The 27,656-nt window shown below is 38.7% G+C and overlaps 1 protein-coding gene across 2 annotated transcripts in view; it reads left to right on the top strand.

Moving 5' to 3' along the window:
• The window catches only part of CDK5RAP2 (CDK5 regulatory subunit associated protein 2), a 153,169-nt gene that overhangs the window by 97,440 nt on the left and 28,073 nt on the right, over positions 1-27,656 (top strand). For both annotated transcript variants that reach the window (XM_036749546.1, XM_036749547.1), the window contains exons 21-27: positions 1,760-2,219; positions 5,073-5,304; positions 6,209-6,325; positions 10,465-11,041; positions 13,572-13,804; positions 23,497-23,545; positions 25,534-25,712. In XM_036749546.1, the coding sequence (XP_036605441.1) occupies positions 1,760-2,219; positions 5,073-5,304; positions 6,209-6,325; positions 10,465-11,041; positions 13,572-13,804; positions 23,497-23,545; positions 25,534-25,712 (1,847 nt within the window). The remainder of the gene's footprint in view (positions 1-1,759; positions 2,220-5,072; positions 5,305-6,208; positions 6,326-10,464; positions 11,042-13,571; positions 13,805-23,496; positions 23,546-25,533; positions 25,713-27,656) is intronic.

Below are 27,656 nucleotides of genomic sequence, written 5' to 3'. Positions count from 1 at the left end.
GTCAGCATTTTTCTTCAAATATGGTGCCCAGATGTGATCACAGTATTCTATATTGGGTATGACTAGGGCAGAATATAGTGGGATGGTCATTTCCTATGATTTAGTCACCACACTTAATGTAGCCTAAGATTGTTAGTTTTTTTTAAGCATCCACATCACCCTGTTGGCTCATTCAGTTTTGTGTCACTTCACTATATTTCCAGTTAGAAATATATCATGTAATTTTAGATCTAAAGGTACCTGGCAGAAGAATGGGGTAAGCCAATTCCATACCTACTGCAGAGAGCTCCCCATTATTAGACTTTAGGACGTGTGTCTTCTACCAAAGTGAAGTGGTAGTGAAAAAGGGAATGCCTTCCTAAACATAAATGACCACTTGTGCAAAAACACACAGGGGTTGGAGATGACCAGTTTGATTAGAACAGAGAGTAGATAAAGGGGCTAATAATTTGAAATGACACTGCAGTGATAGAGGGAAGCCAGATTATAGGTGATTTTATTTTATCATAGAAACAAATTGGAGGCATGGAATACTTTTGAATTGAGGGTGGGGTGTGACGTCAGATCTATGTTGTAGGAATATCAGTATGGCAGCTTTTTGGAGAGGGTAGATTTGAAGGGGCAGAGATTGAGTGAGGGAAACCAAGTAGGAGGCTATTGCAGTAGTTCAGATAAAATGTGATGAGGACTTGAAGGTAGTGTAGAAGCTTGTGAGGACAGAGATGGCGATGGATGGGAGAAATGTTATGGTTGAATTTTACCACTCAAGCCCATAGAGATGATATTTCCAGTATGGGACTGTTACACATTTTATGTAGACCACAGTCCATCAGGCTTAATTTTTTCGCTTTCCCTTGGAGTTGGCATGCTGCCTAAGCTTGTTAAACCCTCCTGCCTCTTCTCCCTTTTTCAGAATTTTTTAACTCAAGGGCTACCTTCTCCACAAAGCTTTTTCTCAGACTTTCCCCAGAACACCTTGTTTGGCTTTCATTATTGTCTGCACCACACCTCACCTTGTGTCACACTCATTTTGTGTAGCTTCTACTCCTTTCACCCAGAAAAATGTACAATCCTTGAGAGCATAGACTGTCATTTTAAAATCTGAATCGACAGTGTCTGGGACACTGTTGGATAAAATGAAGCATAGTCTAATGGCAAGAATACTTACTGGACTGGGCATCAGAAGACCTGGGTTTGAGTTCTCTCTGATCTAAATTAATTGTGTGATGTTAGGGAGGTCATTTTACCTGTCTGGGCCTATTTCCTTGACTATAATATGAGTCGAGGCTAGATCTCTGTGGTCCCTTCCAGTTCTAAGGCCTATATGGAAGAGGGATTAAATTTATTCTGTTTGGTCACCGGACAGAACTAGGAGAGTTGGGTGGAAGTTGAAGAGGCAGATTTCACTGGAAGGAAACAATTCCTAGCAATGAAAGCTGTCAGAACCGAAATTTACTTTTTGTAGGTGTTAGTGAGCACCATATCACTGGAGTTGGAAAGCATCATCTGCATGCCTGCTTTTTAGGAGTGTTGTGGAGGTGAAGTCCTGTTGATGATGGGTTAGACTTGGTGATCTCTGAGATCTTCTGCAACTCTCATATTCTGTGATCTGAACTCGAATCTCAGGCCCCTTCCAAGTCTAGCTTTTTATGATTCTACCATCACTGTAGGGTATGTTGAGTTGCTGGAGTGAGTATACAGTACAATTTGTGTTCTAAAAAGCTAGACTCACCATTTTTCTCTCTTTGCGGTAATACAGACCAGAGCTTATGAAAGCTGTAAGTGAACTACTCCTGGAGCATCTGGGCATGACTGAACAGGAACTTACTGGCTGTGATCTAGAGGATAAGAATGAAAAGGCTCTTAAGCAAATAATTATTCAGCTAAGAACTGAACTCCGACGTTTTAAACAGGTCAATAAATTTTTAAGGCAGCATGTAGACCAGAAATCGGTATTTGATGGAAAGGAAAGATTTTATCCTGCTGCAACAGCACACCTTAATAAGGCAATTGAATTGTCCATGGTGGAAGTGAAAGATTCAGTTACACAAACAATGAACTCAGAGGGCTACGCCATGAAATTCAAACATGAAGGGAGCAAAGATGCTGCAGAAGAAAAACCAAAATATCCAGTATTAAATGCAGAACATCAGCATGAAAATGTGTATAAGATGCCAGAGCAGCAGAATGTTCTTCCTCTTCCAAGCATAATACACAAAGTATGTTTTTTTCCTTTCTCTTAAAAGATACTTGTTTGCATGTATGTGTCCACTTGGAGGTGGTGGGTGGTGGGGTTGAAAATACATAAGCACGCCCTCCCCCTGCTCCCCAAATGAACTTGAGCATTATTTGGTAGCACTTCCTATTTTGGAATTGGATCTCCTGCTATGCAAAATCCCCTTAGGACCATTTCATTTGGACAGTTGAAATGAAATCATATTTAAACATTTTGCCTTGGAAATGGTTTCATTGTATGATATTCTCAATGTTGAGTTTTAATTTGTGCAATACTAAGATAAATGGACGAGGATTCAGAATCCTGGGGTCCTGTTCCTTCTGGGGTGATTCTAGTCCTGGCTAAGCCATTAAAAAATTCCCATGTGACTTTGGGTGAGTCCCTTTCCATCTCTGACCTTTAGGTTCCTCATTTTTAAAATGATAGGGTTAGACTAGATCAGTGGTCCCCAATTCCAAGTTGTTAATTTGTTTTTGGTTTATATTACTAATCTGTTTTCAGTATTGCTATCTAAATAATCATTTCTCTTTATAAGGATTTGTTAATAAAATGACACACTCTTCTGAACCAAAAGGTCAAAGTGTTTCCGTATGAGTTGTGTTCTAAGTTTCCTAAGATTGCTTTACACTGGTCCTCTCTAAAGTTCAAAATGTTATATTCTGAGGTTTTATTTATCAGCTGAGATTCACTTAATCTTATTGATTCTCTCTTTTTTCATCTGTGAAGGGGAAATAATACATTACCTGTAGAGTTGTTGTGAAGACATTGCTTTATAAAACTTAAATACTAGAGAAACATGAACTTTTTTATAAAGGCCCCCTCAGCCCCAATATTTCACATTCTAAAGACCCTTCAAGTTTTGATTATCATGTTGTATTAGCAAGAGACATTTATCCAAGTCCCTGTTTTTACTAATTTTTTAGTAGCACGGAACATAGCACTGTAGAAAGTTCTTGAATGCCTCCTTTTGGTTTAGTGTCACAACCTTCTGATTTTCAAGTTTTCTATTATATTTTAAGAAAAAGCATATATGTAAGTCTTCCAGTACAAGAGTGCTTATTTCCAAGTGTGGTGCTTTAGTGATGACTTTTCCTATTCTATCTCTGATGGCTGTTTTGGATCTGAAAAATGAACTGTAACAGTGCTTCATAACATAGAAATAGAGAATTAAGTTTATTTTCTGACCACCAAATTACTGCTTTTATCCATACCAAAGAGTGTTAGCTATATCATTAGCAAAATTACTTTTGATTGTTTTAAATTATGCACCAAAACTGTAATTTCTGGAAAAGGGTTTTCTAAAGATATCTGAGTAGACAATAAAAAGACATTGCTATGATATTAATGACAACTGAGATGAACATCTGTGTAATTTTGGCTTGTGCTTCAAATGTTCATTCTCATTTATATAGCCAGCATATATCCTTGGTTTTACACCCGTGTGTTAGAAAAGGTAGTTCTTAAGCCTATTTTTGAGGTATAACTTTTTCCTAGTGAATGGAGCGGTAAGAGTATTATGTTCCCTTCCCCGCCCCCCCAAGATACATAGTTTGGAATAATTTATGTTGTTTTCATTTAAATGGGAAAAATGTGAACAAAGCTAGATCTCAAAATGCTCTTAATTTTATTTCAATCAAATTTACCAGATAGAATATTTGGAGGCCTATATTGATGTTGCAAAATTGTATATGGGTCACAGGTGATTGTTTTCTATTAAAAAAAGAATACTTTCACAGTGGCAAAAATAGAGCCACCTATTGGGAACGTGGATTCTAGACCATCCAGAAGGAAATGTTGGCATTCCGTGGCTACATGGACCACCCATGAAATAGAATGTAGGTTTTAGCCTAAGTAGTGTTACTGTGCCAGAGGGAAGGTTAGGAGAGTTTGGACCACCTTCTAATTCAGTGTCTTTGTTATAATTACTAAGCTGTAATATGGTCATGCTTCCAGAAGCGCTTTATGTATGACTTGAGCTTGTTGGCCCTTGTACTTATCAGCCCCTTACTGCTATGATTTGTGAGTTCTTGTGTCTGTTTTCTTTGTTAGTCTCTTTTCTGTCTTATTCTTTGTTGTCAGCTCTCAGGTTTTCCTGCTGTCAGCATACTTCTTGAAGCTCTCTGCCTTCTAATTTGCTCCTTCTAATCTCCTCTATTTCCTGGAAAAGCTTTTACAGCTGTGTGTAGGCAGCGCTGTATCATAGAAAGGGTGCTGGACTGCAATTTACTAGAGATCTGAGTTTGAATCTTGCCTCTTACTTTACACGCTGAGCTTCAGTTTCCTCATCTGCCAAAAGAGGGTATGATACTATAGTACCTCAGCATTTAGCAACTCTTAAAGCTTTATGAATGCTAGCTGTCACTAATATTGCTGTTATTAATATTAATATGATGAGCTGCTGTTTGTAATAATACTGATATTAGTAACATTGAGCAAAGATTTCTCAAGCCTTAAGATTTAATAATATTAATAATAAGAGTAATAGAACTTAAGCAAGGGCCTGGGAACACAATGTTAGAGTCTTGATATATTCATTTTATGATATCTCCTTGACTCCTCAGAGGCCTCCTCTATTCACTGCTGTATCCTAAATAGTTGAGGTTTCCAGAGAAGTAACCTTCTAACGAATGAGGCATGTGTTTTACATAGCTTCTTTTCCTTACTAAAGATTAAGTTCCATGAAAGCAGGGATTCTGCCTTCTCTTTCCTTAATAATGCCTCATAATGCCTAATTACAATAGTACTGGGTATACAATGGTCGTTTCATAAATGTTGACTGATAAAAGGAAGTGATTTTAACTAGTATGTGTAAAATTTTACAATGTGTTTTTTTCAGAGCACTAAGAAATCCCGTTTACCCATTCCATTAAAATCATCTAGATCATTAGGAAGTGTAAACTTAAACTCTGCTACCCAGGAGACAGTGGTTTATCTACAGAACCAGATAGCTGAGCTGCATGGAGATCTCAAGGAATGTAAAATTCAAAACAAACATCTTCAACAAAAGTTATCTTTGACTGAAGCTCTGAATGAAGAGAGACCAGTGCAAGACAAACTCTTGCTGAATGGTAAAATGAAAAAGAAAAATGTGTTTTAGAGAGCTAGGCAAATAACTGATAGAACTGCTTGAAATGTCAGCCGTGTTGTTTAGAATTATAATAAGTTCACTTATAAATTCTATGAATTGCAGTGATTAATCTTGATTCCTGCTTCTAATGTGGTACAGAAAAGCACTAAGGGAAAACAAAGTCTATTATTTTCATTTCCTTTGGAGTTCTATAAAGGGTGGGGTTAGTTTAGGTCCCACTAGCATTGAAACAAAGGTGACTATGTTTTTTTTGGTGGGTAGCTGGATAACCTTGGAAAACCTAATCTGACTTGGGGTCTAGTCTACTTCCAGCTGGCCCCTTTTGAGCTCCAAGAACCTAAAGTTGGGCATGGACTGAGGTGTGGTCTCAAGGGTTGAACTGTCCTGGTACTCTGCTCAATCCCCAGAAATAAGAGTGGACTAGATTCTGTCTGAGGAGAGCATAGTAGCCTATTGGAGCCCATAGTGCCAATAAAGATTTCAGGTGCCCATTGGAGATTTTTAACCCTTGGGCTGTGAAGGTGCCCCATTTTTGATTTTGAGAGACCATGTGACCCAGAGAAAGGACTGGTTCTGTGGTTCCCAATCAAGAAGCCCATTAGAAGATTTCTCTTCTCATAGGAACAGTGGCCTTGACCCTGTAGAATTCATTTCCACATGCTTCTTTTTCAAAAGCAGGGACTTAAATTGTTTGAGACAAGCTGAAGTATATTTATGCTTTTTATTTTTTGTTATGGCAGTTCTGTAGATTAATTTTGTCTTATAAATTGCATCTTGCATCCCCAGCGTTTTCATTTTCCCCATTGTGTCTTTGTGTTCTTTTCTGTTCCTTGGCTTGGTTTCAGTTTTGTGCTTTTATTTTTTCATTTTGTGGATTTCTCTAGCTGAGCCCTCGTCGAAAGCAGTTTACCAGGAGAGCAAGGTGGAATTAAAGGATCCTGAAGGTGATGCCGGTGGGAAGGAGGAAAAAGAGGAGGATGAGGATCAGAGAAAGAGTCCAGGTAGTCTGTGATTAGAAAATGAGAATGGGAGTGCTGTAGCTTGAACATTACTTAATAATTAGAAAGCAGATTGTAAAAGTGATGAAGAAGAGAACAATATGGGAAAGAAAGAACTCCAAACTGGCAGTTGTGAAATCTTAGTTCTAACCCCTTCTCCAAGCCTCAGTTTCCATATTGGTAAAACTCGAGGGGCTTGGACTGTGTAATTTCAATGAGTCTTTCAGCTTTACCATTCTATTGCTAGATGATCATCACTCACGGCTTTTGTCTCTCTTAAGTCCTATAAGTCATTCACCTTCTCTGGGCCTTAGTTTCCATAGCTTTAAAAGGGGAAGGGTTGGACTAGATGATGTCTAATATCCTAAGTCCTTTGAGTTACTTCTATCTGGTCTTCACATATCCCGGTGGCTTAAAGAAAGATGAGGGGGTATACTTTATGATATATGTTCCCTTTTAGTTATAATATTTTGTGATTCTTTTTTTAAAGGATATTTGTCCTTTGCCTAATTTGTCCTAATTTAACTAGGGCATACTTCATTTAGTGAGAAGTGATTCTCTCCAGAAATCCCATGTTAGTCTCCAGAGAAGCCCATTTTCCAGAGGGTCACGAGGATTTGTAAACACAAATCCTCATATACATGGGTTAGGTGCTGTCTTCTTTGTGCCGAAAACTTTGTTGGGGCCTCTGTTTGATTCAGGAAATTCAAGAGAAGCGTCTGCAGAGTTCTGGTCTTGGAAGAGGAAGTCAGAAAATGAAACTGGTCCTTTATCTGAATTATGGAAAGGCATTTGACATGGTTTAAACTTAACTGAAGCATTGCTAAGAATATAAATGATGCTGATAACAGGACAGCATGTGATTTCACATGCTTTATTGGCATTTGCAAGAAGGCTTAATGACTTCTGCCTTCTTGCTTATAGGATACTGAATAAATGTTTACTGTATCATGAAGCAGGAGATTCCAAATAAATGCTTGGGTATCCATGTGCATAAGCATGTGCACACACACACACACACACACACACACACACGCACACACTCACATGCATGCACACACAAATGTATTCTGCTTTTATCTCTGTGTGCCTAAAGACAAAATGTCAGGTAAGAGTTGCCTCAGGGATGCATAATTGTTCATGAATCATGCTTAAGTTTAAGTTCTTTAACCCTCATGATTATTTGACAAAGGACCGCATGATTACCTACTGCTCTTGTGCCTCTACATTACTTGCTGCTACAAGAGGAACTATGGTGGCAGGAGCATTGGCCTTGGGTTCAAGTTCTGGCCCTGTGACATCTATGTAGTGTTCCATTCGCATAGGTTCTTCCTCCATGGGCCTCAGTTTTCTCATCTGTGAAAGGAACTGACTAGACCAGATGATTTAACTGTGCTTTCCAGCTATGTACTATAAGTACAGACACAGTCTCACCAAAATTATTACAAGAATTACCCTCCCAAATGCCACTACTTGGTTCCATGGAAACAGCAGTACAGAGGGCATTTAGTTCCATATAAATGATCAATTGACTGAATTATATTGTGTTGGAATTTACAACTTTGCCACATGAGTCAATGGTACTGTTGTAGGCTGTTGGTCTGGGCAGCCCCGTGTAGAGTGTGGCTGTATATTTACAAACAGGCGAAGTGTGACAGAGCTGCTTCTCTTCAGTTGAATGGCTCATGGAAACCGTAGTTTGTTGTTAGAGTCTGGTTACAAGGGTTGTGCAGGTAGCAGTGGGTCCTAATGACCTACCTGCCAAATCCAGTGGCCTTTTTTTAATCTTTGTCCTTATTACCCTCTCTGTAGCATTTGACACTCTTGACTGCTCCCTCCTGAACACTCCTTCCTGTGTTTTTAAAATGTTGCCCTCCTGTTTCTTCTTGTACCTGTTAGCCCACTGCTATTTAGTTTTCTTTGCTGGATCATCATACATGTTGCCCTACACCCTGTTTGTGGCTGTGCCCTAAGCCTCTGCCATGTGCCCTCTTCTTACACTCTTTCTTGATCTCATCAGCCCCTAGGTCCTCAGTTATTACCACTGTGTAGATGAATCACAGATCTGAATATCCAGCTCCAATCCCAGATTACCAGCTGCTTTTTGGACATTTCCATTGGCCATGCCCTGTAGCCATCTCAGACTCAAGAAAGTTAATCTCCACTCTTTCTCCTCCAACTCTTCCTTCTTCCTCACTTTTCTGTTCCTTTTTATGGCACCACTGTTCTAGTCACATAGGTTCAAAATTTTGGAGTTATCTTCAACTTTTCCTTCTCTCTCATCTCTCATCTCCATTCAGTTTCAAGTCTTGTCAAGTGTACCTCTACAATGTATTTCCTATCTAGCCTATTTTCTACAGAGCCACCATCCTAGCCCAGGCCCTCAGAGCTACCTCTGTCCTGGACTATTACAGTAGCCTTCCAGTATTCTTTATCTGCATCAAGGATTTTTCCTCTCCAATTCATCCTCAGCCACCACCAGCTAGGTGGCACAGTGGATAGAGCACTGAATATAGTTTGGAAGACTTGAGTTCAGATGTGACCCCAGATAACTTACTAGCTGTGTGACTCTGGGAAAATCACTTAACCTTTGTCTGCCTCAGTTTCCTCATCTGTAAAATGGTAATCATAATAGCACCTATCTCCCAGGAGCTGTTGTGAGGATAAAATGAGTTAATATTTATGAAGTACTTTGCGGACCTTCAAGTGGTATATAAATGTTTTTTCTTGTTATTTCTAAAGCACTGATCTCACCATGTTGTTCTTCTGTTCAAAACCTTTTACAGACCCATCTCACCTCTAATTTCTAATACAAACTTCTGTGTTTGACTTTTGAAGTCCTTCACAACCCAGCTCCAGCATATATTTCTAGGCTTATTGAAAGTGACTTCCTTTTATGTACTCATATTCCATACAAACTGGCCTGTTTACTATACCTCACACATGACATTCCATCTCCTCTTTCCATGTATGGCTGTCTCCCTTGCCTGTTTGTATTGCACTCCTCACCTCTGCCTTGTAGAATTCGAGGCTTCCTTCCGAGTTCATTTTAGGTCTTAACTTCTGCAGCAATACTATCTTGATTTCCCCAGCTGCTAGCGCCCTCACCCTTGAAATTACTTTGTCTGTATTTTGTACTTAGATATATGTACCTCTTGTTTCTCCTGCTAGAATATTTGCCTCTTGAGGCTAGGTATTGTTTTGTTTTTGTCCTTTTATCTATCCTCAGTGCTTAGAATAGTGCTGGCACTTAGCAGATGCTCAGTAATGCTGTTTGAATGAATGAATGAATGAATGAACCACCTAAACCAAAGTGCACCTAAATTTATACTCGAGCTGAACACTCTGATCTGGAACCAGGGCCATGTCATCTCATTTTTCCAGGTCTCCATTTCCTCTGTTGTGAAATTGGGCAGTAGGCTTCAGTGCTCCTTAAAATCTCTTCTTCCTGATCTGAAATTCTCTTTTTGTATTCAATTCAGCTCTGAACTAAGTGAATGAAAGGGGCCTGGTGCTATATGTATGTGGGTATATAAGAGACATAGTCCTCCTTCTCTTCTATTATTTACAATTATTTTCAGGAAACTGAACTTGAATAAAGTGATATCTTCCTTTTGGTTTTTTAGCGAGTAAATGACCTCAGGAGTTGAGGCCTGGCTTTCTGATTCTTAAGTTGAGCGCTCTTTCCACAGGCTTTTGTTGCCTCTGAGATAATGTATGTGAAAATGCTTTGTAAATTGCCAGATGCTCTACAGATGTAAGAGTTGTTTTTGGTACCTTGTGGGTATGGTGTTGACTACATGAACTCTCTTTTTGAAACTCTTAAAGGTGAGTCATTAATTTAACCCAGTTTCATCTCTGCTAAGACCCGAGCACAAGCAAATGGATCAGAGATTTAGGTTAGCTCTGAGAAAGTGCTTAATGACAGTGGTCACATTCTAGAACTACTTACCGAAGACCATGGTTAGGATCCCCTTCTGGAAATTTTGAAAAATAAGTGGGCTCTATGTCTCTGGGAGATTGGATAAAATCTTGTCCTGAAGGAAAGGGGGATGTATTAAAATAGATAATATATGAAGATCTTACTCATTCTATTGATTCTGGAAAAAACAGATACTAATGTAAAAGCATTCAACTTTCAGAACCTGAACCTCACCAGTTTAACAGCTTGGACATCTTGCCTTCAAACAAAGAGAGTCATTGCGAAGATTTCATAGATGCAGCTTCAACTGCATCTTATATAAGTTCTAAGAATGTTTCTCTTCAAGTAAATGTGAATGGGACAGATCTTTCTGATGAATTTGATGTAGATGATGCTGAACATTTAAAACAACGAATTAGAGATTTGAAAACTGAACTCGAAGGATACCAGAAATTCCTATTTCAGTCGCAAGCTTCTGAACAGTCCCAGTGTAGTAAGGCTATTATCACAGTCTTGTGTGGGACTGAAGGGGCCCAGGAAGGGCAGAATAAATCAGTGGGTAGCACTAATGAAGAAGAAGTGAAGACATTCTCTAGTTTACATCAAGTTCATTATGTAAAACATACCAAAATCCTCCATCCGTTGACTTCAGAGTTAGCTGGTGGGATAGTGGAAGACCTAAAGCAACGGCTGGAAGAGCAAGAATCTGAATTAAAGAGAGAGCAGAATGTGAATATGAACCTTCTTGAGGAAGTACATAATCTTCAAAACAAACTCAGAGAATCAACCCCTATAAGGTAAGTTCTGGCATGGCTAGCCAGACTCTGTTTTTCAGTACAGCACATTGCTGCTAATTGCATGGCTTTCCCCCACCTAACATTGTTACTGGGTTCTGGGGAAGCACAGTGGTAGGCAAAAGAATGTTATATCAGAAAGTTAGTTCTATAGGGAAAGAGATATACTGACTGACATTACAGTGTAGGGGTTGGGCTGTTCTAGGACTTTTAGATTTGATTATAATGTATCTCAGAACCACAGTTGCTAGGGACTTGAGAAGCCATCAGCTTCAATTCAGGGATAAACAAAAATCTCCTCTACATTATGGTCCCAAAGTGGTCATCTAGCCAGTTTTTTGAAGATACGTGTTTAGGGGGAATACACTGTTTCCAGAGGAAGGCTATTCTAATTTTGCATAGCTCTAAGCATTAGGAAGTATTTCATTTTAAGCTTAAATTTGGTTCTTTGCAACTTCTATAGCCATTGTTCCAATTCTGCTCTCTGGGACAAAACAGAAAAAGCTGAATCCCTCTTTTTTGTGGTAGCCCTACAAATACTTGAAGATGGTTCTCATTCAGGAAAGATTTTAGAAAGGAGGTGACGTTTGAATGTAGCATTTAGTAGAATTTTGAATAGCATTTTCCACACCTCAAGTTTATTTGCCAATAAAAACCTGCAATTACTCTCTTACACCATGAGTTGGCACTCACTCATTCCTTGAGAAGTTCAAATATTGACTTAGCATATTTCTGTTTGTTCTCATGTTTCCAGACCAGTGAAAGTTGTTGAATCTGTTCAGCAATTCAGTAAATATTTATTAACCCCCTAGTATATTCAAGGTACTGTGCTAGTCACTGAATGTGCAAATATGGAAATGAAAAGCATTCCATATCTTCAAGGTGTTTACATTCTATTTAAAATAAACATGTACACAGATAAGTGAATACAGCCTAATGTGAGGGGGGGAAAGAGTACTGACAACTACATGTTTTAGGAAAAGTTTCTATAGGAAGTGGAACTCAAACTGAACCCTGAAAAAAAGTTAAAGATTCTAAGAGATGGAAATGTAGTGAGTAAGGCAGAAGAAGTAAAGGAGGGTGTTTTTGAGATAGTCAGTTCACTGAATGGGCAGAATCTGAAGTACTCCAAATGGGAATTTTCTTTTAAATAATTATTAATGATCAGTAGTACCTCTATAAAAAGCTTGTGGGGGAGATCTTCATAGAACTTTGTCTTTTTCAAGTCCCATTTTGGCAACTGGAGAGTAAAAGTTATGGACCCACCACTGAGTAAATTATGTCATCTTTACACACGTATGATGCTCACTCCCAGGCATGGTTATTGGCATTAGCATTTCTGTGTAAGCTCAAGTGACAGTCAGTAGAGGAATGTAAGCATTTTCTATATCTGTGTTTCAAGGTCATTCTAGAAAAAGAGGCATATGTAAAAGTGGAGAATTTTTTGTTATAGATGTTTTGTGGGTATAGGTATATACAATTTTGTTTTCTATGATGCATCGGAAATAGGATTGTTTATAAAGCATACTCTTCTTTGCTTGTCACTAATTGGCGATAACCTATTGTTACCTTGATAGAGGCAGAATTGAATTTTCTATGATTTCTCAAACGCTTGGATTACAGCTTTTAGGAAATAGCATCGCATCATTATGATTGGGTTTGTATATTCATTGAATTGTTTCAACTATTACCCTCTTATGCATTCCAGTGTCACTTAAATGGAAAGATGACATGTGGCACAAGGAAGCATTTGAACTCTTTGCTTATGCTGAGTACATATATTTGAAATTTTCCATATTGAATTTTATTTTAAGTGGGATCTTGTGTCATCATCTGCATAAATTTGTACTGGAAATATAGCAGTGATATAAACCTGGCTTTCAAGAAATTTAATTCGAGTGGGGAGGAGAAGGTATGGACACAAATGGCCATTATATCAAATAGAAATATGACATATGCAGAAGAGAGGTAATGTGTGAACTCTGTGAGAAGGCCTCAGTTGCCTCATCTATAAAATAGAAATAATGATCTCCTATGTTTTTGCCCAATGGGCTTTAGCACGTGCATCTTCTTCTGCCCCCTGTAATGCTAATGCTGAATGGGGGAGGCATGAGAGGAGGGCGCAGTAAGACTTCATGCTTTTATATACCTGCTTACAAGTACAGGGCTATGACCTTGCTTCCCCCCCCCCCCCAATTTTCTCATTTTCACCGATATTTGTGGATTAGGCTCTTCAAAACCACTCTTTGGAAAGTACATGGGATGGTCATTTCCTTCAGACTCTAATAATCCTTCTTTTAATAGGATACTTTGTAAGGTTGAAAAATGTTGCACAGAGTCTCTTGTTCTAGCATTTGTTAGCCATTTTGAAATAGAAAAAAGTGACCTTGTATAGATGCCATTAAAAAATAGTATATATACTTGTACAGCTTCAGGCTTTTGAAAAATGTGCTCAATCATATTTTCAATTAGTGTTAAGGTCAAAAAATTCAATTTGAAAATGATACCAGATTTTTTTCCCCCTTTTTACCAGATACGATTCATTAGTTCAGTCCCAAGCTAGGGAGCTCTCCTCCCAACGGCAGCAGATTAAAGACAGCCACAGCATCTGTGTCATTTATCGTCAACATATGACCAATCTTATTAAAGCTTTTGAGGAGTTGCTGCAGGCCAGTGATGTTGATTACTATGTAGCTGAAGGCTTCCGGGAGCAGCTGAATCAAAGCATTCAGTTACTTGAGAAATTGGAAAAGATGTTTCTTAATGGTAAGTGGTAATATTTGCATTGTTTACTGTCTAAAATGCATAAATATTTTAAGTCAGACTTTCCAAGTGGTATATGTCTTGGGAGACAGAGTGGAGGTGGAACAAATTGGCTTTCCCTTCCCCTGTTCTGACCCGATGTGGATCGCAGCAGGGCCAATCTTGCATCATTTTCATTTAGGAAGGCAGCCAGCAAATGTTGCCTCATGGCAGATTGGGGCCTGGTGTTTGGAAACTATCATATAGCTACTTTTCTCTTTGTAGTGGCTATGCCACTGGCTATACCTGCGCGCTATTCATTATACATTGCTCTAAGAGCCCCTCACACAGCTGGTTCAACAGGACTTCTGTGATAAACCACATATACAGTGAGTTAGAAGTTGAACTGACCTGGCTTTTTTAGATTAATGGAAAAGCCACTGGACCAAGGGCTGGGAGGCTGAGATTCCAGGCTTGGCTCTGACGTTTACTAACTCTGTGATCTTGGATAAATCATTTTCTCTCTTTGCTCAGTTTCTTCCTCTTTAATAAAATGAGAGGCTTGGAGTTAATGTCCCTCAAAGTACTTTCTAGCTCTTAACATTTTGTGGTCTGTGGATGCTTATAGGCTTTTTAGAATCTCATTTGACTTGGAATATAAATGCAGCTTGTGAACAGGGCAGGAAGTGACACATTTCAGTTTACTTTCAGCTTTTTTTTGGATACATTTTTGGCAGAGTGGGTACATGAAACACTTTTCCCATTCCTTTTCTTATCCCATTGTTACCCATTGGCTCAGTGGTAAGGTTTGCAACATCTGTCAGTTATCATGCTATTATTTGAAGAATCGCCAATTGTATCAGTATGGTCCTCCATAGAACTAGATTGCAACCCATTTCAGGCTTAGCAGAGATGGCCTTTGACATTTGCTATTGCAAAAAATTTATAGAATCGTGTAATAGTCATAAGTTTAGATCTCAGAAGCCATCTAGTTCAATTCCCTTCTTTTACTGATGAAGAACTGAGGGCAAAGGAAAGTAAGTGATTTGCCCAAGGTCACCCAAGTAGCAGAGCTAGAATTTAAGCCCATGCTCTTTGAACTTCAGATCCAGTATTCTCTCAGTTGCATTATGCTACCTCCATCCTTTGGCCAACTTGACCATCAGCTTTTCAGCTTAGTTAGACTGTTTCTCAGATAGTAGGCTTATGGTCCATTTTCAGGGCCTGTCCAGTTTGTTGTGAAATCTGCTGTAGTTTATGATCTCTTGGCATTGCCTTTGAATATCTAGGGTAGCCTCTGTTTATGTCATTATGTGGCACTGGAGTAAGCATTTAATGGAGGAATTTTTAGTGTAATAATTAAAGGATTCAGTTTTGGAATAGATTTTATAAATTTTTCTTCTTACTATTCTGTCCTGTCTCTTCTCTTACTGTGGACTCAAGCTCAGTGAGGTGGGACATGGGATAAAAAAGGGCTGCTGACTTCCATGTTTTCTCAAGATGCCCACCTATAAGGATCCATGAAGATCCCAAATCCTATTTTGTGTAGTTTTTTTTTTTCTGATCCTTTTCATTGATGACTGCCTGAACCTTGAAATTATCTTGTATTAATTTTATATATACTTTTTTGTGTCATTAGCACCTTTTCTGGGGCTGCACCCCAACTCACACTCGCAAGTTGGATTCCTAGAGATAACCACCCTCAGGTTCAACATACTCCATATTTGTAGCTTTATACTCTTAAAACTAAAGTGCCCAATCCCCCACTGGTGCACTTACCTTTAATAGCTGGAGACATAATTAACTGAAATCAAATGCGTTTACTAAGAAGCATCATGAGAACAATAGTAACAAAACATTCCACCCAGAAACCTGGTGCACACATTCTTCCAGCCACACATGGTGTAAAGAAGAAGAGTGGGGATTAGCACAAAAACACACACTTAGGGAACACATTGGGTCAAGGCATCTCATACCTTCAGTACTGATGTCTTTTTTTCTTCTCATGGTTTCCTTATGCTGTTCCCCTTGGATTCAGTATCTCTGCTGGGTGTAATTCTCATCTTGGCTTTCGAGGCTCCTTCCACTCTTCTGTTCATCTCCCAGTGGTCAACTCCTGATGGTCAGGACTGGTTCTTTTCTTGACTCACAGAGGTCACACATCACAAAGATGTTTCCTGATGCTTGACTATCAGATACACTGTCTCCTATTGGGTGCTCTGCTGCAATTCACTATGACCAGTAATGGTGAGGAAGAGAGAGAAAATCCTGCCACCCTTCCCCTCTCCCCCCAAAGCAGAAATTATTCCCTCTCAGGGGTTAGATTTTTCCATAGCTGGCTCCCTTCTCTGCTTACCAGGGGTTAGTTACTCTCTTCAGATTTCTAGGTTGTTTGTCCTGATTTTTTTTAAGAGCCATCAATTGTGTAGCAGATCCTTGGTCAGTCACTAATTATTTGCTGCCTAATTCTATCATTTTGATATCATCAGATTTTGTAAAAGGGTAATAGAATACAAACCCTATTTACGTGCCATTTAAGACTGTGACACCTTTTTTTTCCTCTTTCTTTTATCCACTCTTCTTTGATTTCATCAACTGGGCTAAGAGAAAATTACTGAATCGGGAGAGGTTCTGATCCACCTCTTCTACCCTCTTCACACATGCATCTTGTCTCCAAATAGAATGTAATCTCCTTGAGGGTAGTGTCTGTTTCATTTCTGTCGTTTTATACTTGGCACCTGTTAATTTTATTAACGATTATTGATTAATTCATAGTGTCCAAGAAATCATTCAGCAAACATTTATTAAGTGCCAGCTATGTTTTAATTGCCATGATAGGTTCTGGGGGTACAAAGACAAAACCAAAGACTTTTGGGATGCTGTGTATGTGTATATGTGTGTAAATTTTGAGAAGTAGGAGTGAGGCATTAATGGAAAGAGGGGAGGAGAAAGAGGGAAAAGAACTGTGTCCTCAAACCCCAGAGAAGAGAGAGGGTATTCAGCAGGGAGGGTGTGGTTCATAGCCGAGATGTTGCTTAGAGATGAAGAAGAAATAGGATTGAGAAAAACCATTACAGTTGATAATTATAAGCTCACTGGTAACTTTGGAGAGAACAGTTTCAGTTGAGTGATGAGGTCAGAAGCCAGACTACAGAGTTTAGAAATGAGCAAGATGAGGGGGAGTGGGTGCCATCAAGTGTAGGGGGCTTTTTCATGAAATCCCTCCCTTAGCTGAGAAAGGGAGGAGAGAAATAAGTTAATACCTTACAAAGATGGTTTGTGATCAGGTGAGGGTTTTTAAGTAGAGGAGAGACCTGCTGGTATGTGAAGGTCACAGAAAAGAACCAGTAGAGGGGAAGATGTTGTAGATTTAGTAAAAGACAGGGGATAACAGTGAGGGCAAAGTCTGTTGGAAAAGATTGGGGAGAGAGGATCACAATGTCTTTAGTATGAGCAACACAGTTTTCTAGGGAGCGTGGGGACTGCAAAAGTATAAGAAATTGTTTCTAAAGGAGCTTACAGTCTAATTTAGGGGATAAGGCCAACAATGAACAATGTAACTACCCCAAAATCTTAAGCAGCTTGCCATCGTTTATAGGATAGTCCAGATTCTTATTTCTGGCTTTCACAACCCTCCTCCACAGTCTTGTCATAACCTGTGTCTTTCCAGGATCTTTTCAGGTTCCTCTCCTACTGCTTCCTTTTAAATGCTACCCAGGTGACGTGATGGATAGAATGCTGAACCTAGAGTCAAGGAGGCCTGAGTTCAAATACCGCCTCAGATACTTTCTAAGTATGGGTCCTGGCCAGGTCACTTAACTGCACTCTGCTGAGGTTTTATCTGTAAAATAGTGGTAATAAGAGCATCTACCTTCCAGGGTTGTTGTGTGGATGAAGTGAAATAATGTTTGCAAATCTTAAAGTGCTGTGTAAATTCCAGCTGTTAAATGAGAGCAAGTACGTAAAATGCTGCACAGGTATCAAGTCCTTTTATTATTATTACATGAACGCGCTATTCCAGGCAGACCACTTGATGCCTTATTTCTGGTCTATCTTGCATTTTCCTTATTCTAGGTTTTAATTAAATTATTTTCCTTGCCTGAAGGTTTCTCTTTACCTTCTTCTCTTAATTTCTACTTCTTCTAGCTCATATCCCACCTCTTCCATAAAGCCTTCCTTGTCTTCTGTGGTCCACAGGCCTTGATCCAATGATCTTTCTCCTCCTCTGAAAAGCTATGGCATTGTTTGCACTACTGATATGATACTTAAAATACTACCTTAAATTTTTTTTTTCTTGTATGCATGGTTTATCTTCCCAACTACCATAGTGATTCAATTATAGGCTGTCCTCTTTGAAAGGACAGAAGACAAGTTTGTGCTGAAAAATAATACCAATTACAGGTGACATTTAGGTTTTAGTCAAATTAGATCTTGGTGAGGAATGTGTACCCTGCATACGTTCTTGATAGGCAGACCATAATTTTAATTTCTTTTGTACTTCTCAAAGCTCAATGCTTTGCATATAGTAAATACTCTAAATATTTGTCAATAGTAACAATACGAGGTAACTTGCCAAATTAATGGTAGATTATAGGATCATTCAGATGGGAAATCCTATAAAAACTCTGAGGGATTTCTCTCACAGTGGGCTAAAGGGTTCTGAAAGCTCCATGGATGAAGATAGGATTTGAGTTAGGCCCTGAAAGATAAAAAAAAAATTCTGATATGTAGAAGCAAACTTCCAGGGAGGGGGAATGTGTATAATGTGTTTGTAATGGTGAGGAAATCAGTTTGGCTTCTGGAGTATGTTTGGTTCAGGTTGAGAAGAAGGTGGTAGTAAGACTAAATATGTACAACAGGTTATAGAAGACCTTGGATTCCACATTGGGGAATTTGGATGTTGTCCTATAGAATTCAGTTTTTCTTTTTTTAAATTCATGAGACTGATTTGTCTCAATTGGCAGCAAGATGCAGGATAGATCAGAGGGTAAAGAGAAATACCATTTAGAAGTGTTCCTCGGTACTTGTGAATGAAGCCAGAGAATTAGATATTTAAGAAAGACTTTGTTGTATTGGGGTTTTTTGAACTATTTGGGCTAGTATGACTTGCCTTAACTCTATAGTAGTTTAACTAGAGACTGAGTGATTGGAGAAATGCTTTAATGGCTCATATCCTAACATGTTAGAACAGCCCAACAGATGGTAGCCTATCACCTGTGCGCAGGCAACTTCAACCAAAACAATTCTGTACATCAGTTGAAATGATCTCTCCTTGAATAACACTTTGTCACTTTGTTTTAAAGATCACTGTCATAGTAGAGAAGTGGAATATAATTACTGCTAAATTATTGAAATCCCTTCAATTCAAATCCCTTTTACTAGAAGCAGTGGGAATAAACCAGTGTAGTACCAAATTACCAAATTCATTGTGACATGGTAGCTTCACTTTCTTAATCAGGGAACAACTTAGCACCACCTTCTACTTTTAAAAACCCATCATACCATATATACTTGAGCCAGTCATGGTACATAAGTCTGCTAAACACCATAGAGGTAGGCTTTGGTGTTTCCTTGCAAGTGGCAAGTTTATGTTTTTTTTGGCCTATAGCCACTTAAGAATTAATTCATAAATTGTTTTCTTTGCTTCACTGTCTTTTTTTTTTGAGATTTCAAAGCAGTTAGTATTTATTAAGCTGTTACTGTGTTTCAGTCACTGTGCCTCATTATATCTCATTGAAGACACAAAAAAGCAAAAACAGTCCTTGACCTCAAATGGTTTACATTCTTTTTTTTTTCCAATTCTAATTTATTTATTTAATATTTTTAGTTTTCAGCATTGATTTTCACAAGAGTTTGAATTACAGATTTTCTCCCCATTTCTATCCTCCCCCCCACTCCAAGATGGCATATATTCTGATTGCCCCATTCCCCAGTCAGCCCTCCCTTCTGTCACCCCACTCCCCCCCATCCCTTTTTTCCTTACTTTCTTGTAGGGCAAGATAGATTTCTATGCCCCATTACCTGTATATCTTATTTCCTAGTTGTGTGCAGAAACTTCTTTTTTGAACATCTCCTTTTAAAACTTTGAGTTCCAAATTCTCTCCCCTCTTCCCTCCGCACCCACCCTCCCTAAGAAGGCAAGCAATTCAACATAGGCCACATGTATCTCATTATGTAAAACCCTTCCACAATACTCATGTTTTGAAAGGCTAACTATATTTTGCTCCTTTCTATCCTATCCCCTTTTGTTCAGTTTTCTTCCTTGGCCCTGTGCCTTTTCGAAAGTGTTTGCTTTTGATTACCTCCTCCCCCATCTGTCCTCCCTTCTATCATCCCCCTTTTTTTATCCCCTTCCTCCTTCTTTCCTGTGGGGTAAGATACCCAATTGAGTGTGTATGGTATTCCCTCCTCAGGTCAAATCTGATGAGAGCAAGATTCACTCATTTCCCCTCACCTGCCCCCTCTTCCCTTCCTACAGAACTGCTTTTTCTTGTCACTTTTATGTGAGATAATTTACCCCATTCTATCTCTCCCTTTCTCCCTCTCTCAATATATTCCTCTCTCATCCCTTAATTTGATTTTATTTTTTTAGATATCATCCCTTCATATTCAACTCACCCTGTGCCCTCTGTCTCTCTATATATGTATATTCCCTTCAGCTACCCTAATACTGAGGTCTCATGAATTATACACATCATCTTTCCATGTAGGAATGTAAACAAAACAGTTCAACTTTAGTAAGTCCCTTATGATTTCTCTTTCTTGTTTACCTTTTCATGCTTCTCTTGAGTTGTGTTTGAAAGTCAGATTTTCTAGTCAACTCTGGTCTTTTCACTGAGAAAGCTTGAAAGTCCTCTATTTTATTGAAAATCCATATTTTGCCTTGGAGCATGACTCTGTTTTGCTGGGTAGGTGATTCTTGGTTTTAATCCTAGCTCCATTAACCTTAGATCCCTTCGATCCCTTAATGTAGAAGCTGCTAGATCTTGTGTTATCCTGATTGTGTTTCCACAATACTTAAATTATTTCTTTCTGGCTGCTTGCAGTATTTTCTCCTTGATCTGGGAGCTCTGGAATTTGGCAACAATGTTCCTAGGAGTCTTCTTTTTGGGATCTGTTTCAGGAGGCGATTGGTGGATTCTTTCAATTTCTATTTTACCCTCTGGCTCTAGAATATCAGGGTAGTTCTCCTAGATAATTTCTTGAAAGATGATATCTAAGCTCTTTTTCTGATCATGGCTTTCAGGTAGTCCAATAATTTTTAAATTATCTCTCCTGGATCTATTTTCCAGGTCAGTGGTTTTTCCAATGAGATATTTTACATTGTCTTCCATTTTTTCATTCCTTTGGTTCTGTTTTACAATATCTTGATTTCTCATAAAGTCACTAGCTTCCACTTGCTCCAATCTAATTTTTAAAGTAGTATTTTCTTCAGTGGTCTTTTGGACCTCCTTTTCCATTTGACTAATTCTGCCTTTCAAGGCATTCTTCTCCTCATTGGCTTTTTGGAGCTCTTTTGCCGTTTGAGTTAGTCTATTTTTTAAGGTGTTATTTTCTTCAGTATTTTTTTGGGTCTCCTTTAGCAAGTCATTGACTTGTTTTTCATGGTTTTCTTGCATCATTCTCGTTTCTCGTCCCAATTTTTCCTCTATTTCTCTTACTTGCTTTTCCAAATCCTTTTTGAGTTCTTCCATGACCTGAGACCAGTTCACATTTTTCTTGGAGGCTTTTGATGTAGGCTCTTTGACTTTGTTGACTTCTTCTGGCTGTATGTTTTGGTCTTCTTTGTCACCCAAGAAAGATTCCAAAGTCTAAGTCTGAATCTGAGACCATTTTTGCTCCCAGGCCATGGTCCCAGCCAACTACTTGACCCTTGAGTTTTTTGTCAGGGTATGACTGCTTGCAGAGTACAGAGTACTTTGTCCCAAGCTTGAGGGGCTGCGCTGTTGTTTTCAGAGCTTTTTCTACACAGCAAGCTCTGCCATGCCAGTGCTCCTCCTTCCCCAAGAACTGCCAGCCCGGCCCCGGACTCAGATCTGATCAGGCTCTGCACTCCTGCTCTGATCCACCACTTATTTCCTCCCAGCAGGTGGGCCTGGGCCTGGAAGCAACTGCAGCTGTAGTTCTGTAGCTGCACCCCCTCCGCTGCCTCCAGGGAGGTGGCCGAACCACGAACTCCTTTCACTCTGTCTCCCACAGTTTTTTCCCACTAACCTTCTCTGTTGTCTTTGGTGTTTGTGGGTTGAGAAGTCTGGTAACTGCCACAGCTCACTGATTAAGGGTGCTAGGGCCTGTTCTGCCCAGTTCCTGGTCTGGTTGGTCCTCGCATAACCCACACTGGGCTGTTGTCTGCTCAACTCCCAGCTCCATGCGATAGACCCTTCCCAGAGACCATCCAGGCTGTCCTGGGCTGGAGCCCTGCTTCCCTCTGCTATTTTGTGGGTTCTGCAGTTCTAGAATTTGTTCAGAGCCATTTTTATAGGTGTTTGGAGGGTACTGGGGGAGAGCTTTAGACACATTCCTGCTTTCCAGTCGCCATCTTGGCTCTGCCCCCCTTTTAATATAACTTTGATGCAAAATTTGGGCTCCTAGTTGGGTCAGAGAAATAATGTGGGAATAGGTCTTATCACTGTTTTGAAAATCATGCAACCAAATCAAACTTGAGAGTTTTCCCGTGAGGAAATTGAAATTTTCTCATGAGCCAAATTGAAAAGGATATACCATAGCATAGGGGTCTCCCAATAGCAGATCAATTTACCTGTGGAATGGTATGCTCTGAGTCCTTACTTGGTAGATAATCTAAGCCATTTGTTACCTCTGGTCTGTGGGAACTACTTTAATTATTCTTAACAATTTTAGGTGTCTAGGAGTGCACTGCCTAAAGGGATAGCAAATTTTCTCCTGGTGGAGGATAGGTAGGTTGTTGTAAAGAGGATTCTTACTTTGGGTAGGGTTTAGACTAGATGACCTGAGATACCTTTCAACTCTTTAGATTTTGGTAGGTTCTCAGTAAATCCTCTTTGGTTGACTATGATGGATGGCTTACACAGTGGGTGGGGCCTCTCAGCTAGCTTCATGTGCTACTGGTTGGTACTCATAGCAGTAAAGAAAACCTGACATGAGAGCACGTTCAACTCTTCAGGTTTTGTTTTTGCTAAGAAAAGTATGGAACATTTCCATTCCTGAGTTTCATTGATGACCTTTGTGTGGGTGCTGTTTAGTCAGAGTCTTGCATCCTAGGTATAGCTCTAGGCCTCTTTTTAAAGTTTTAAAGAACTCAGTTGGAACAGTTCTGAATTATGCTGACATTAAATCTCACTGCCTCAAAAATGGCAAATAAAAATATACAAAAAGAAAACAGCAGATCTTTCACCATCTTCATTTTAGACTCTCTGCTTCTTGTCCTGCAGACTGGACAAGATATAAGCTTTAAAACCAACTCTAGAAATGCATTTTTTATTGATTTACCAATGCCATTCACCCTTCCAGGGAATAATTAAGAATTGGTAATAAAGCTGGCCCATCTGCAAGGGTTTTTGTTTTCTGTTGTATTGTTGGTGACTCTTAGATATATACATTAAAGACTTGGGATCTTAAAGAAGATTTTTAAACAAGTTGTTCAGCTCATTTAAAATTATCCACACAGGGAATGATTATAGAACAGATGTTTTTATATGAAACATTTTTCTTCCACCTAATGGATTTTTCCTTCACAGGAAAATTATCAGATACAGAAGTCAGCAAGCATAATGAATTAATCAAAAGGTAAGCTTATAGCATTTTTCAAAGAAAATCATTCAAAAACACAAGCTTCATTTTAACTGTCTGCTTTTCAGTGAATGGGTGTATATGGCTTATTACCTTGTCCCAGACAATGTCATTTCTTAATAGTGCAATAGTACATTCAAATGTAGCAGATATTTATTAAGTACCTGTGTGCAGAATGCTGTGCTGTGTTCTGAAGGAGGAAGACATGGCCCTTGTCCTGATCAGGCTTAGTCTATTGGGAGGTGGGATGGGATGGGGGAAACAGGAATAAGGGAAAAATATAGAGGTCACTTCCAAGATAGAGTGTTACATTGTACCTCTCTAACATATTTATCTGAAGTCTAAAGAATGGGGTCATTGATACAAAACCCCACTTATGTTGTTAAAAACCTATCCTGATGTTCAGCTAATTATAGAGATACAGATTGGATGAGAGGAGATGATTACAAGCCCTTGAGCCCCAGTGGCTTTTAACTCCTCTAAGGGTCCTCTAAGGTACTTCCTGGCTATCAGATATATATTGCTTACTACATGTACATAAATCTGACTCCTGTAGAACCAACAGACCTGTTAATTTATTTTGCTTGAAGGAATATTCTTGTAGAAGCTCATGGCATTAGGTGGTATGTGCCTGGCCTCCGGACATGCTTTTTTATTCTCATGGTTAACCTCCATTTGGTAAATCAAGTGAAAAATAAAGCAGAAACTTAGACTAACATATCAAGAACAAAAGCCACATAACTTGTTTATCCTATTCCCGTTTTATAGGCCCCTCAAGTTACTTCTGGTGTTTCTCTATGATGAGTAATTATTTTGATTTCACGTTTGTTATTTATCAATTTTCTGGGCTGTGGCCTGTTGAAATTGCAAGATTTTCTTTTTCTGTTTCTGAATGATGTTAGGAAAAGAGCGTTGAACTTTAAGTCAGGAGATCTTGATTCAAATTCTGTGTCACTTACTAGTTATGGGATTGCTTACTTTACTTCTTAATCTCAGTTTTCTTATGTTTAAATTGAGGAAAATAATACTTCCACTGTCTCCTTACAAGGTGCTTCTATGAAAAGTGCTTTATAAGCCTTAAAGCACTATAAAAATGTGAATTGTTATTGTCACAATTCCCTTAGTGTCCGCAATATATTCCCTTTTTCTAAGTTATACTGGATTGTGTGATTGAGAATTGCTTGCTCTTTTCTAGCCAACGCCTGTATTCAGCCCTTTTTAGGCCCTATTTAGGTCTTCATTAGCTTAAGGGTTCTTAATCTGAGATCTGTGAACTTTTTAAAAAAATATTTTGATAAAGGTATTTCAATATAAATTATGTCCTTTGAAATCCTATATATTCCATTTTATGCATTTAAAAATATTATTCTGAGAAGGGGTTAATAGGCTTTACCAGACCCCACAAAAGTCTGGGGCACATAAAAGGTTAAGAAGTCCTGCTTTAGCTAAACTGTTCCTTTCCTTTACTGTATACTTCTGAAAACAAAGGGCAAGCCTGAGTATTCAACACACTTTTTTGGATATGACATATAGTATATGTTATGCTAACGAATGTGATCCCATAGATGGTGACTATCTAAGTGGAGAGTAGTTTCAGGAAGGTAATGGGGAGAGGTAAAGACTTAAAGAACTTATCCATAGGGGAGATGGTGATGGTGATGGTCGTCTGATATGGCCATGTTTCTTTACCTCTCTCAGTCCATTCTCTAATATGAAAAATGGGAATACTTATATGTGATGTACCTATCGCATCAGATTCATTTAAGTTTCTGGATTATGGAAGTGTAGTGTGTGGTCCTCATAAGGAGACAAAACAAATATAAGCTGCTACTACTGCGATTAATCATAATGAATTAAAATATTAAGAGCCGTGTTATAAAATGTGATTTATCTGCTTCCAGTGAATGTTGATTTACATTCGAAATTATCTGATTAAGAAATTGGTATTTTTTTAGTCACTAATCGTTTTGTTTTCAATACTTAAGGGCTTCAGAGGATGCCTCAGTATACTCGAATCTTGTTGATAAACCAACCCTGGCACCAGCTAGTCAAGTGCTGTCAGATTATGAAATATCAGAAAAGTCTTCCTTTGATTCTGGAGAACATAAGCAAGATAGTGAGGATATAGACAAGAGTTCTGTTGTGGCTAACAATTTTTCTCAAGGTAATTTTATTATGGTAAATCACATAATAGTAATTTAAAGAAGAAAAATGGTTTTCAAGAATATTTTTGAGTAACAGACTCACAAGTGCAAAAACTTCATTTTAATAGGATGTTGGTCTCTTCTCAGCCTGAAAACTTTTTTGTTCTAGGTCTTTATTGTTACAATTATTTTTAAAAAAGTATCCATCACTTTACTGCCTTAATATAGTTCATGAATGAACGAGGTAAAGTGAACATAATTCTTTGGTCACTGAGTATCGTTCAGTGTCTGAAGTTATCTATAGATACAGAAGTAGGAGATTATAACATCTATGTGTAGATACAAGTATATTCCCTTTAAAGTTGTAGCATGGGTTGGTTTTTGTTTATTTTCTAAAAATGGAGTATCCTAAATCATTCTAGTTGGTTAAAATTTTTGATTATTTAAGTTTATAATGGATTCTTCAGGAACTGCAGAGGCCACTGTTTACATACATGTACTTTGAGTTATGTAATTCACCTGTCCATGTAGTCAGGGCCCAGGGCTATCAAATTCCTGTTCTCTCATCCATTATCTTTTCAGCTTAGACATAGTGGATAGAAAATGTTTGGTTTTTTTTCATATATGAGATGAGGAGTTCGGTCTAAATAAATGATTACAAAGGTTTTGGGTAGAATGCTAGGCCTTGAGTTCAGAAAACCTGGGTTAAAATCCAGCTTTAGATACTTACTAGTCATGTGGCCCTGGGCAATCCACTTACTCTCCGTTTGCCTTAGTTTTCTCAACTGTAAAATGGGAATAATAAAAATAGCCTGAGGAACAAATGAAATCATATTAGTAAATCATTTAGCATAGGGCCTGGCACAATGCAGGTGCTTAATAAATCCTCACTCCCTCCCATTCTGTATTCAAAGGGGCCCTTCTGGCTCATGCATTTTAAATTCTAATGTCCTTTTTGTGTCTTAACATTGCACGGTTCTCATGATGGAATCTTTCGCAAATCAAATGATAGTAGTAATAGCTAACCTTTATCTAGTGCCTGCCACGATGTCATATTTCATAGCATCCCCCAAATTTTCGGTTTATTTGATGTTATTGAAATGTTTGGACAATTGTGCCCTTCTGCCCTATCCTGTATTTTTTTTTTGGTGGGGAGAGTTCTTAAAATTCTTGTTTTATTTATAAAATGTTTGCTAGTGAAACTGGCCTTCACTGCTCCTGTTTCTCAAATGTGATTTTATTCATTCAGCATAAACTTATTAGGTTCCTACTGTGTGCTGGGCACTGGGGGAAATACAAAGACAAATTAGATACAGTTCCCACTCTCAAGGAACTAATAATAGGCTATTTCAGTGCTCAGTGTTGCATCTTCATTCAGATCAGATTCTTATCATCTCTCAATAGTGTTTTGTACAGTTTATGGGCCAGAGGGATGAGGATGATCATAGGATTTCAGAGCTAGAAGAGACCTCAGATATAATCTAGTGTGGCCTCCATTTTTATAGCTGAAGAAGCAGAGAGGGAGAATGACCTCCACTGTTAATGCGATATTAGTCCAGAGACTAGTGAAGTCAAAGCAGGACAGATTTTTCTCCTTTTCTAAAGTCCAGTGTAATATTTCCCTCTCTCCTGTTAAGGCTACATAATTAATAAGTGGTGTCTAATTTGATCTAGAGAGCTTTTCCCTAAGGCCAAGGGATGATTACAGTTCCTAGCCGAAAAGTCCCATTGGAAGGTGACTTATAGTAATGGCTACAAAAAATGTATTACTCCCAAAGCCAGTGGTGTATGACATGGATAAACTGGCAAATAAAGTAGCAGTTAAAGTTGATAAGTTCCTGACTCATGCTGAACTGAATAGCAGATGGAAGAAGAATTGTAGAGCGGCCAAGCAAGGAGGGAAAGGTATTGTACTGAGATGGAATTGGCCCTTTTATTGAAAGCAGAGTGCTTAGGTATTGAAC

The sequence above is a fragment of the Trichosurus vulpecula genome, chromosome 3 (genome assembly GCF_011100635.1).
Source record: "Trichosurus vulpecula isolate mTriVul1 chromosome 3, mTriVul1.pri, whole genome shotgun sequence".
Taxonomy (NCBI): domain Eukaryota; kingdom Metazoa; phylum Chordata; class Mammalia; order Diprotodontia; family Phalangeridae; genus Trichosurus; species Trichosurus vulpecula.
The sequence above is the reverse complement of the archived record's forward strand: the minus strand, read 5'-3'. Positions and strand labels throughout refer to the sequence as shown.